This window comes from Culex quinquefasciatus, chromosome 2, assembly GCF_015732765.1.
Source record: "Culex quinquefasciatus strain JHB chromosome 2, VPISU_Cqui_1.0_pri_paternal, whole genome shotgun sequence".
Classification (NCBI taxonomy): Eukaryota; Metazoa; Arthropoda; class Insecta; order Diptera; family Culicidae; genus Culex; species Culex quinquefasciatus.
Window position 1 is genome coordinate 155,125,032 of NC_051862.1, and position 13,038 is coordinate 155,138,069.

At 33.7% G+C, this 13,038-nt stretch overlaps 1 protein-coding gene across 4 annotated transcripts in view; it reads right to left on the bottom strand.

Annotated features, from left to right (window-relative positions):
• LOC6038715 (sodium/potassium-transporting ATPase subunit beta-2) overlaps positions 1 to 12,560 on the bottom strand; it is a 49,047-nt gene extending 36,487 nt beyond the window's left edge. The window contains exons 1-2 of one of the 4 annotated variants that reach the window (XM_038253505.1): positions 12,412 to 12,560; positions 7,264 to 7,508 (exon numbers count right to left, since the gene is read on the bottom strand). In XM_038253505.1, coding sequence (XP_038109433.1) covers positions 7,264 to 7,411 — 148 coding nt within the window. In that variant the 5' untranslated portion in view covers positions 7,412 to 7,508; positions 12,412 to 12,560. Of the gene's footprint in view, positions 1 to 7,263; positions 7,509 to 12,402 lie in introns of all 4 variants that reach the window. The other 3 variants (XM_038253504.1, XM_038253507.1, XM_038253506.1) reach the window with 3 other exon arrangements.
• Positions 12,561 to 13,038: the final 478 nt, after the last annotated feature.

Here is a 13,038-nt window from a genome sequence, read left to right on the forward strand (position 1 = left end):
CTAAAAAGAATTATGCAATATTTTTTGTAGTGTCCCAGCCACAAATGCTTCTAAGCATTTTTTTACAATTTAAATGATAATGATGCCATTCTATAGCAGAAAATGTGAAAAACAAGCAAAAAATTGAAAAAGTTACTGTAAAAACATGAAAAAATGGTGGTAGAATAGGTCAAATACTACTAAAAACAAACATAAACTAAACAAGATAAATTCAAATAATAAGACTAAAAATAAATCAAGAAAAACTTAAAACAAGACAAGTAAAGTTTTTCGTAGAGCAAAAGTTGTTCAAAATGTTAGGAGGTCACACGGGAAAAATAACAATTTTCGAGAAAAACTGGGCAGTAGAGGGTTTATTTCGCAAAAATCTTTCAACAACTTGTTGGAAGACTGCTTATTGATTTTGTTGTGTTTGCACTTTAAAAGTTCAACCTTGAATGAGCTCACGATTGATTGTCATATTTTTATTTATTGAAATGCCGCAAAATTTGAAATAATCTTTTATCGAATTGCTTAATTTTAAAATTTTGCAAATTTTGAACTTTTTTTTTTAAATATTGGTCATTGCAATTTTTTTGGGAAATATTTATTTCTCGAATTCCAAGATGTTTTTCAAAAAACCGTCTTTAGCATATGTGGACAACATCCCAAAGTGTCTCTGGATAAAATTTGAACATTATTCATTGAGTTTTACGTAAAATATTGGCTATTTAGTGGCATATTTTGTTATTATGTCGAATTCGCATGAATATTTTGAACTCATAAAACACAAACATGTTATTTTATTAGATTGTAGTCAAGACAATTCCCTACAATTTGGTGTATAGAAAGTCATAGTTTGCCTAACAGAGATCAAAGAAAAAAACAAGCATGTTCGGGCCATTTTATTTTGAAAAGCAAAGTGCATATAACTTCGGGAAAATAAATAAAAATAGTTGTAAATGATGTTAAATCTACGTAAATGAATAAAAAATACAAATTTTTGTCATTGAAAATTGGATCATATTTCATGGTTTCCACACAATTTGTTGAGAATTTCCTAATATGCTCAATTTTTTTTCAGAGATTGAACTTTTTATAGTTGAATTTCTTAGTAACTTTAACTCGCAAACAATGCCCTTCTTTAAAATTTAATAGGAGAACTTTTGTTTCGAATATTCTAATTTATTTTTAATTATATTTTTTGAACAAAATGACAATATTTTCTATAAATCATAAATCCTAACACAAAAAAGTTTATTTTGGATAACCATAATTTGTTAGACTATGGGTCAATAGCTGGCATTTTTTGTCTACTAAAACATTTAAAAAAAATGAAAAGAATTGTAGGAGTTATTTATACCAAATGTTATTCATAAATAATTTAATAATAAGAAATTTTAAAATTTCGTAGAAAATATTTGAACTGCAATCACAAATACATCGATTATTTTTAAAAACCTCTAAAAATTTTTCCGGAAAACCCAGCTTCCTCAATCATTTTTCAATCAAAATTTAATTTTTAAAAAGATATATCAATAACAGTTGAAAACTTTGAACTAACCTAACATTTTCACGCGCCTGTATCGTATTTTCGTTGTGTATGTTTACAGTGTTCATTAGCAGCACACCAACAAGGCAAGGCAAACCCCCTCCGGCGGCGCTTTCCCTCTCCTTCAGCAACGCGTCGTAGCACAGCACAGAAAAAAAGGTTCAGCTTGAGAAGGTTTTATGGTGTTCGTGGCACGCATGTGTACCGCTGCAGTGTGGTGTGGGGAGGAGGTCACAGGCACACAGGCGAAAGTGCAAAAGTGGCTCAAGCGACAGGTTGCCTTGCCACGGTTGTGTCTGTAGAGGTGCCACAGGTAAATCGACAACGAAGGTAAAGACGTGAGGTGCGTACTAATACAGCTGAATTTGATGTGGACGGAGTACAAAAAGTGTATAGAGAGTGAGAATGAACATGAATGGTTTTGGCATGGTTAATGTACCAACCACCACGATAAACGGCGGGGTTGGTTGTGTGTTGGGTATCAATGAATATCGTTACTTAACGAGGTGATACCAAAATGAACAATGAATTTTATAGTTTCAAGATAGTTTCGTTGAATGGTGAGTTTTCAGAGAAGAAGCAATCCAGGAGTTAAACCATAGAAATCAATTATATATTACTCTAAGAGACATAACAACTGATTTTTACTGCAAGTACACCAGAGTTTTATATTCATCAATTTTCATTGTGTGTTTTCCTTAATGTAAAAAAAACAAACATTTTCATGCATTTTCTATGTCGTAGCGGAGATTCTCGTATGTTTGGCAGGTTAAGCACTCACTCCTAACTTCATCCAATTAGCTGATTTTGACTATTTAAACCTATTTTGGAAAACTGTTTGAAGAAACTTGCTAGCTCACATCCTATTGAGCTATTTATCACTTGATTTCAGTGAAAAACACTTTTATACGAAGATCGTTTATTAAAACAAAAAGCGGTCAGAACGTCAAAACAGGGGTATTGGGCATTTTTTGGTAGAATTGGTCCGTAGAATATATAACTAAAAATAGATCAATTGTAAAGAAACACAAAGTACGCTTTGTACTTTTGTTTTAAATTATATGATTTTTTTAGTTAGTTATCAAACAAATTGAAAAGCAGCTCTTATCAAGGCTCTTATAACGCGTTGTCTGACAGAATATGTTAAAAAAAATGGTTGCGAAAATTGTTATTAAACAAGTTTGCCTGCCAAATTCACAGCTCATAAATTTCGGGTATTTTCAGTAAAAACACTTTTGTGTATTGGTCAATTATAACCCAGCGATTTTTAAGAAACTTATTAAGGCCAATATTTTGCTGTTCAGGGCTGTGGAGTCGGAGCTGGAGTCGGTGGAGTCGGGTCTTTTTGGTCTTTTATGAGCTGGAGTCGTAGTGATAAACCCGGAATCGGAGCTGGAGTCGGAGTTATCTTAAATTCAATATAATTTATAAACTTTTTTATAACGAATTATTATGCAAATTAATTTACAAAACTTTTATGTACCTGATTTTTTTAAACCACGTATGGATTTTTTATCAGTTAATTTATGAGTTGGTTCAAGAGATTTATCAGATGCCATTATGTTTTTGGAGCATTTTCAATTTGATTGGATAGCTCTGACTGTGTTATTTCAATATGATCAGTAAATGATAAATTTCCCCTTTTTTTACCCATGTTTGCAGTTTCATAACTCATAAAATTATAAACAATTTTGATTGTGCACTATTTTTTTTAAATATTCATTTGATGCTTAACTCCCTCCTTTTGCTTGTAATTATGTATTCTTTAAATTCAAATTTCACAAAAACAAAGGTTCACTATCAGTACTTAACTAAAATGATAACGTTTTTAAAACATTGGTAAAATTGACCATCAAATTATCAACTATTAGGGAAACAGCTAATTCCTCTAATGTTGCCATATCAGCACATTGATGTGCAATTATAGCTCATAAAAAGCGTTTTCAACTGAAATCGAGTAATAAATAGCTCAATAGGATGTGAGCAAACAAGTTTCTATCAACAGTTTTGCAAAAATAGTTGTTTAAATAGTGAAAATCAGCAAATTGGTTCCTATATCGGTATATTACTTGGAACTCAACGTGCTCATTTATACATAAAATTATACATATAAATAAAAAAAAGACAAACAATATTTGATACTGACAAAAAATATCAAAAATAAAAAAAACGAAGTTGACTTTATAGCTGTCGGCCACCATTGCTAGTACCAACCACTAGTGTCTTCCTTATATCTACAAGGACTTCGCCGCCCTGGGCTCCTAAGTGTATGAAAGTATGGCACGGAGCGACGGCGCCGAATACCCATATTTACACAAAGAATTTTAGAGCGCCCGCCGCGGGATTCGAACCAGCGACCTCTGGGTTGTGAGTCCAGTGCGCGGTCCGATTGATCCACACGGGCGGGCGCAACTAATTTTTAAATTATCATTGAATATATTAAATTTATCGATTTCCTTAATGTTTACTATTTCTCTACAAAAATCTAAAAGTGTGGATCCTTACAAATACAAATAATAAAATATTTCTTTTTAAATGCCATAAACCGGGGTAACATTGATCGATCTTGATTTTTTTCAAATATTATTCAACCGGTAAGAATTTTATTATGACTTATATATTTAAAACATAAACTGGGCTGGATCACAAAATCGTGCTTGCCATTTCATTAGGGCACAAAACTTTTTTGGACAAGAGTGTGTCCCTTTCACACCTTATGTAAACTGTCATTTGAGTGAAAGGGATACACTATTGTTTACAAAAGTTATGTGCCCTTTTGAAATGTTAGGCTCCAAATGTCCATGTATGTATCTTCAAATAAATTCAGTTGAGCTTTGTAATATAGTTACGTATACTTTTTATTTTAATACCAGGGTGACTTTGAGAGATAATTTGTGTCTTACAAATTACAACCTAAATGTAAGCAAAATGATTTCATATATAATTGTATCTGTCATTTTTATTTAAATAACCCAAAATTTACATAACTTTTTATTTAAAGTTGGTAAACAAGTCAAACAAATATGTAATTGTTATTTTTTCAAAAAAAAAAGTGGGAGACCCAGCCTTCATAATCGATTTGACATATATGTCGGAGTCAGAGTTTAAAGTTGGCAGGCTGGAGTCGGAGTCGGAGTCGTATGAAGCTGAAAGCCGGAGCCGGAGTCGGAGTCGGAGTCGGCTTAACTCAGAAAGCCGGAGTCGGAGTCGTCTAAAACATGACCCGACGCCGCAGCCCTGTTGCTGTTAAACTAATATTTGTTGACAGAATCCTGCATTTGAAGACTATTTATCATAAAATCTATAAAACACTGCATGTAAATTGCATGGTCCATAATTATGAGATGATATTTAACGTCCCACAATTATTACATCAATTTAACTGGTAATTCCACAAAAATAAATAATCACACAATTTCATAATTTAGCTTGAGGTTTACCGGTTTCAGCATTTGAAGTGATGTTTTGCTTGAAATATTTTTTTTTATTCAGTACCAGTTAAGCAATATAAAACTCTAAGAAAAGTGTTTCGAGTTTGTGGATTTCTGAATTTTGCCAAAGTTTAATTTAATTTGAGATTTAGTCTCATCATTATTTCCATGAAGGCAGACTTGTCCTATTAGAGCAATTCTCCGAGATTTCGGTCATTCGATTTTTTTTGTATTTTTTAATCCGGCTGAAACTTTTTTGGTGCCTTCGGTATGCCCAAAGAAGCCATTTTGCATCATTAGTTTGTCCATATAATTTTCCATACAAATTTGGCAGCTGTCCATACAAAAATGATATGTGAAAATTCAAAAATCTGTATCTTTTGAAGGAATTTTTTGATCGATTTGGTGTCTTCAGCAAAGTTGTAGGCATGGATATGGACTACACTGAAAAAAAATGATACACGGTAAAAAAAATTTGGTGATTTTTAATTTAACTTTTTGTCACTAAAACTTGATTTGCAAAAAAACACTATTTTTAATTTTTTTTATTTTTTGATATGTTTTAGAGGACATAAAATGCCAACTTTTCAGAAATTTTCAGAATGGGCAAAAAATCTTTGACCGAGTTATGATTTTTTGAATCAATACAGATTTTTTTCAAAAAATCGAAATTTTGGTCGCAAAAATTTTTCAACTTCATTTTTTGATGTAAAATCGAATTTGCAATCAAAAAGTACTTTAGTAAATTTTCGATAAAGTGCACCGTTTTCAAGTTATAACCATATTTAGGTAACTTTTTTGAAAATAGTCGCAGTTTTTCATTTTTTTTAAATTAGTGCTTATGTTTGCCCACCTTTGAAAACAAATATTTTTGAAAAGCTTAGAAAATTCTCTATATTTTGCTTTTTCAGACTTTGTTGATACGACCCATAGTTGCTGAGATATTGCCATGCAAAGGTTAAAAAACAGGAAAATTGATGTTTTCTAAGTCTCATCCAAACAACCCACCATTTCCTAATGTCGATATTTCAGCAACTATAGGTCCGATTTACAATGTTAAAACATGAAACATTCGTGAAATTTTCAGATCTTTTCGAAAAAAATATTTTCAAAAATTTAAAATCAAGTCTAACATTTCAAACGGGCCAAACATTCAATATTACGCCCATTTGAAATGTTAGTCTTGATTTAAATTTTTAAATCGGGGGCAAATTTTACGGGCAAAATATATGGGCAAATTCTACGAATTTTATATTTATGGTCCTAGTTCGATAATTTTCTTTCTGAATTTTTGAGTTGTTTTTTACAAAATTTTACGTTCACAGAAAAGAATTTTGACCATTTGATTTTTTGATTTTTTTATGATAAACGAATCATAAAAAATCAAATGGTACGATAATGCATTTATGTTCAGATTTATTTCTTTTAATAAATTAAAATTAGCTTGTATGTCGCAATTGTATATTCATGAAGATGAAAAATTGCTTTTAATGTTTTGATCACGATATTCTGAAAATACCAATCTTCTTTTTGTTTCGTTGCTTGGAATGGAAAAATGGAATAAACACGGTGTTCTGTCACGTTTTTTGAGAAAAGATGTTTAAATATACATTTTAGCTGAAACATTTCAAAGATGAGCTAAATCCGTTTAGGACAACTATGCGATAATGAGCAGTATATCCATCAGAACAATTTTTTAATTTTTTTTTGATACAAAGGTTGTACAAAGTGATCGGGAAATGCACATTTTGACAAATTGAAACGCTCATAATTTTATTTAAAAAATCAATGTTGATGCTTAAAAAGCATTTGAAAGGAAAATTATTCTAATTTTGAATCAGGAAATTTTCAGGATTTTCCGAAATCATGTTGAAGAGCATGCATTTGACTGTCCCGATCATTTTCATTCAAATTAATTCAAAATACGGATATCCGTATCTGGATAGTGGATTCGGATACTATCCAGATATTTTGTTCGCCTTATTCGTGGACCTGAACTGTAAATCTGGATATTCGAATATTCGAATAGGTGGATAACATAATCCCTACTAGGCACAACCTTTAATTTTGTGATATATTTGAAATACACTTTTGAATAGAATAAAACGATGGTTCTTTCGACAAAAGGGAACGCTACTTTCAATCAGTGGCACGCACTCAATTGTCCAAAGAACCCACAATTTACCCCGGGGATCATTCAATTAATGTTAGGTCAGGTAGTTTTCGGGGGGAGCACAAAAAAAGGCATAAAAATGGGTTAGTTGCTACGTGCTCTCCTTCATTTTTCTCGGAAATACTTACACCAGCTGGAAGGCGTCCGGCCAAAGATCGCTCCCTCGGCGGGATTCCATAGGAACAGCTTAAAGCTCTCCGTGGTCGACTTGTTGTCCTTGGGTGAGCGGTAGTACTGCTGGAACTGGTCGAAGGGTTCTTCCACGGGCTTTGGCATTTTTTCTGCGTTTATTCTGGATTTCTTCCGAACGGAACACTTCTTCAACTCTGGTGGGCGCGTTCCACTTGGCGACGTGACTTTGGTCTAAAGTACCCTGGGTTTCATTCCAAGCGGAGAGGGGGAAGGGGAAATAGAACGTGAATTTCTGGCTTTTCCCGAGTCCCTAAATTTTTTTCTTCCCTTTTGGAAACTGGCTGATTGTGGGTTCGTGGTATCATGTGGTGTGAAGGAAATTGTGGAAAACACAATCGACATCGTCAAATTGCCGGAGCCGGAGGATTCGAATGGATTTGATATTATAATTCAGTAAACTAGGACACGCACGCTGGCTTCCGAACGATGTGAGTTTCGTTTCAAAAACAGGAAGCTTACGTTTGGTGCGGTTGAATAGCATTTTTTTAAATAATAATTTGACATATTTAAAAAAAAAAAACTGTTGTTTAAAATATAATCAGAATTATGTTGAGGAAGATTGAAATTTCCCGCACTAATCGGAACTCCTCAAAATCATCAAATGGAAAATTCACGGGGCTGGCGCCAAAACGTCTAAATTCTGTTTACATTTTTCTGGGTCGAAGCCGTTATCAGGAGGGTTGTGTTTCGTTTCGCCTCTTGCTGTGACTGCTCGAAAGGGCACGAGATGAACTGCAGATTGCTCTAGACAGAAGATGAAATGAAACACTAACCATTCACATGGGTCTTGTTAGGCTGCTGGGGAGCCAAAGTTTAACGCTGGCAATTTGTATTCAAATGGAAGGACTATTTATGACTTAATCCGGTTTGTGATGTCTGGGTATGTTTTGTATATATCTGCATACTTTTAAATAGATTGAAGTTGCGTTTGTGTTTAGTTGATTTAACCAAATCAAATTAATATTTGGCATTTTTTGACAGAAATTTGTTCATCTTGTGTCAATCTACAAATTATTTCAACATAAATGCAAACACATTAAGCTGATGTGGAGCTTTTGCCGAAAATTCAAAGCGTAACGCCTTTTTTGAGTCTATTAAAAGCAATTTATACGTTTTGTGAAGAACTACAAAACGCTTTTTGAAGCTTGCAAAAATATGTTATGGTTTTATAGAAATCGTCAAAATTTGTTTATCTAAAAGTTGAATTGAATTTGTATCTCTTTGAAGCAATTTATACATCGTTAAGGCTAAGGATTTTTCACGGCTCAAAAATTTGTTATTTCTGTATTATTGTGCAGAGGAAAGTTACTTTGAGAATTAACAATAGTTCAATAAAGAAAATATTATCCCCTGACACAAAATATTCATAGCATTTTTTGTATGAGTTCAATTTTGTCTGAAAGACTTTAAAATTTAAGTATCAAAATAATTTGCCAAAGTCTCTCCAAACGAAAACCATTCTCAATTCACCGAAAGTAGAATTAGAATATTTGATTATTTCGAATAAGTTTAGGCTAAGCTCCATTGATAACTGTTGGAGCCCCAACGTGTAAGCAAAGTCGGCAACACTGGTCAACGCCAATTTTGACAGTTTGTGCGAACCGAATCACCCTGCGCGCAGCGGTTGCTGCGATGAACGAGAAAAGGAGGAGAAAAAGGCGCGCGAAGCAGAGCCGAGAGCGCGTAAACCCAAGTTCCGTGAACAGTCGTTTTTCACCAGTCGGCGCGAAAGTTCTTTGCAATTAAATTCGAGTTTTATTAAAATAAGTTAGTCTAGTAACTGCTAAGTCGTTTTCTTTCTTCGCCCACGACTACGTCCAACAGTTCAAAGTCCGCCGAAAGTGTCCACCGTCGCTTTCTGCTCCGGCACACCGAGACTCGGGTGGTGCCAACTCCGTCGTTCTTGTGGGGCCAAGCCTGGCCCGAACAATAACAGTTTATGCAGCATTTGGCAATGATAGTGACAAAAATGTTTTTTTAGATACTTTAAAATTGCATTTTTTAACAACATGTATTTAAAAATTGTATAAAAAACTTAATTTTTACCTAAAATATTCAAATCATTTTGAATTTTCTTCACGTTATACATTGCATCTTGTTCATCGTTATTTTACCAAATTTTACAGAGATTAAAAAAAAAAAACTGTTTTGCGTTTTCTTTCATTGTATTTCACATTTGGTTATCCATGGCATGTTACAATCATTTGTCATTTCGCCGTATATTTACATGTAAAAATCAGCATTTTGATAAAGATATGATATGATCAATTTCTTCAAAAATTGAGATCTAAATTAACCATGCAATATTTCTGAATTTATTTTAACATCTTCCAAAATGCTCGTCTTGTGGTTTGTTTCAATTCGATGCCGGTGTGCTCTTTTGTACTCAGCTTGCTGGGATTCCTATCTAGATAGAACAACTGAGCACACGGGCATTGAATTCAAAAATCTTATTTGCAACACTGAAGAGCAATTTTTCAAGTGATTTTTAGAATTTCGCGGCATTTCTCGGTATTGACCAAATTTCACGGCCAAAGGCATTTTTCACAGATTACGCGACTTCCGTGAAATTACGAAAAATCACCCTAGCCCTATTCATCGTGTACCTATCTAAAAATGTATTTATTCCGAAAATATTGTACAGTTTAGGAAATACAGAGAAACTTTTTTCAAGCGAATCCGTAACGTTTTGTAATTTGTCAATTTCTGGGCTAACAAAGTTCTCATAAGATTTTATTTAAATTTGTCAAATTTTGAAGAAAATTGTGAAATGATGTGAGGCAAAATTTAATCTAAATGTTTATTGTTCGTTCTATGGTCAATGTTTGAATTTCTGTTATCTATCGATAGCTGAACACTTCCTTCAAGTTTGGTCCAAATCGGTGAAAGTTGACTCCACAAGTGTCCTCAGTTGACTTGGAATGACACATGTGCGATTTGGTCCCCTGAGTCCGATTCTGCCAGACAGAATTCAGCCGAACTGTCAAAATTTTGATGTCTGGTCTTGTGAAGGGTTTTATGTAATAAAATTACGTCACTATCCTTTTAATCTTTACTCTAAAAAGCTTATTGTGATTGAATGATTGGCAGAACCATAAACAAGATTTTTCTTGAAGTGAAAAAATCCTGACATCACAACTTGAAATCCATCAAAGTCAAACGTCATTTTTCGAATTATTAATTATTAATTTTGTTATTCTTATTTTATTACAGATTTGTTGATTTGCTTGAATAAAATTATTATTTTTTTTATAATGCTCGATCTACAATGACTGTTTTTCAATTATGCGTCATTTTTTTTTACAAAAATACCAAATTTGCACCAATTTCTTAGAGTTTTTAGCTTGTGTTATGCTGATAAAGTATGAAAAAATACTCAACTATTACACAAGGCTAAAAATGCAAATCGTCTTTATCGAGGCGTTACCCGGTATTGATTTTGCTTAAATGTTGTCTATTGGCCTATTTATGACTTCTAGTACAACTCAACATCCTTGGAGTTGATGTCATTAAACGCTTCAGTTTTTTTAAGGTATGATAGATTTGGGCTATCTTAACAGGCTCCAAACGACAGAATTGAATTTTAGTTCATTCCCTGCAAATAACTAAAATTGTAAATTTATGGTATTAATCTATGGAACCATCTTAAGTAACAATGCGCATCCCTTTTCTGCTACCCCTTCAGATAAAGGTGGGTGCGCATGGTTGCTTAAGATATTTCCATAAATTTATACCCGAAATTTGAAATTTTATGTATTGGCAGAAAATTACTAAAATTCCATGTACCTAGTGTTACAAAAATGATAAATCATATACTTTTAAAGTTATGAAAATGAACAGTGTTTAAATCACGAAAAGCAAACTAAAGCTGAAGAGCCACAGCTCTTATTATGTAAATCAAATGTAATTATTATATGAAATATTCAATAAGGCCGATGCAAATATTTAAAAAAGTTTTTGTCCCTCGGCCCTGGCCGAGGTCAAGGGGGGGGGGCAAAAAAATAAAAAAAATATAAAAAGTTAAATAACAAGCCATAAGCTTCACATTTAAATGAAAAAAGTGTTTTAAAATGCATTTTACACTAGTTCAGTTGTTTTGCAATCATTAGTTTTCAAAAAATTTGAGATCTGACAAAAACAAAAATTGTATCGAAAAACAAGATTTTGCATCGAAAATTTTCAAAAAATCTTAAGACTTTTTCCTAAACCCAAACATGCTAAAAATGATTTTAAACGCAGGAGAATGTATTTTAATTTGATTTCAGCTGGTTGCACTTGAATTTTCATTAAAATTTTGAAGTTTATTGTAAAAATATTTTTTTTGCCCCCTGATTTTTCGGGCCAATTTTGAAGGGGGGGGGGTGACAAAAACTTTTAAAAATATTTGTACCAGCCTAAAGTATATTTAATTTAAAAAAAAACTAAAATTCCATTCTGTCGTTACCTTGACGAAAATTAAAGTTTACTGACATCAACTTAAAAAATGTCGAATTGTGTAATCGACCATCAAATATTTTTGCAAGCGTTTTATAGATTTGAACAAAACCTATAAATTGCTTTTAAGAGATTGCAAAAATGTTGAGTCGTTCCAAAGATATCGACAAATTATAAAAACGTCACGCATTGCGTAAAAAGAGGTTTCTCTTTATAATTATCCAACCACATCGTTTAAGTGACTTATGTGACTGTTGGGAAACAATCCAAACTCAGCTTCAGCTCAATAAATTTTGAAGAATTGTATATTGTATTCATGCTTTTGTCTTGAAGCTCACTTCTCTTTACGGTAACCTGGATCGGTATAGAAACGTCCTGAACTGACACAGTAATCGCAGTTTACTGTTTGTCACTTATCCTTTTTGATCACTTAGTAAATCACTTGGCGTATCTTCATGCTCCGTTACTCCGTTACGTCACAACTTATTCAGTTCAAATCCATTCAGTTCTTCCACAATATCCTTCAGCCACTTTGCTCCAACCACCAATCAACGCCAATCCAGCCCGGTTCGAAAAATCATTCACTGTAATCCCCCTCCCTTCGATAAGGATCTCAGGATCTCACACTGTTCCCCACTCACAAGCACCACCTGTGTGTACGAGGATCCTCAAGAACGTCGAGAAGAAAGCGTGTTTCACTTCGCGCACGGCTACCGACAGACTAAGACGGACCAACGCGCTGAACCGTCCGAGGATTGCTGGCCGAGGAAACTTGACTGGAGTGATCTGGACTGATCCACTGGGCCACCAGGGTTTCTGTGCGGAGTGAGCGAGACGGGACGATGCAGTTGCCAGTGATGGCAGCAATCTTCTAATTTAGTAAATCTAGAGTATGATGAGCTTAAACGAGCGTAATTTACTCCGCACACAATACATACTACCGGCCTCGGCGCTGCGTTGGTTTGGCCGAGTTGGCAGTGATGCATGATCGGGCTGGAGAAGGACGGATTGCTGGATTTTTTTTGGGATGACTAAAGTGAGGCGGTCGTCGAGGCCTCCAGGAGGAATAAAAGATGACTGTGGTGAAATTCGTTGATCAACGGATTCGACCTGGTTCTTAAGTATGTTTTTCATGTTTTTAGACTGTTTTGAATAATTAAAGAATTCGTACATTGAAATTTGTTGCTCTTTTGGGTTCGTAAGAAATTTCGTATTTTTTAAATTTTCAGGGTTATTTTTTTGAGTGTAGAAATAGTAGAGCAGACAATTACCAAAAA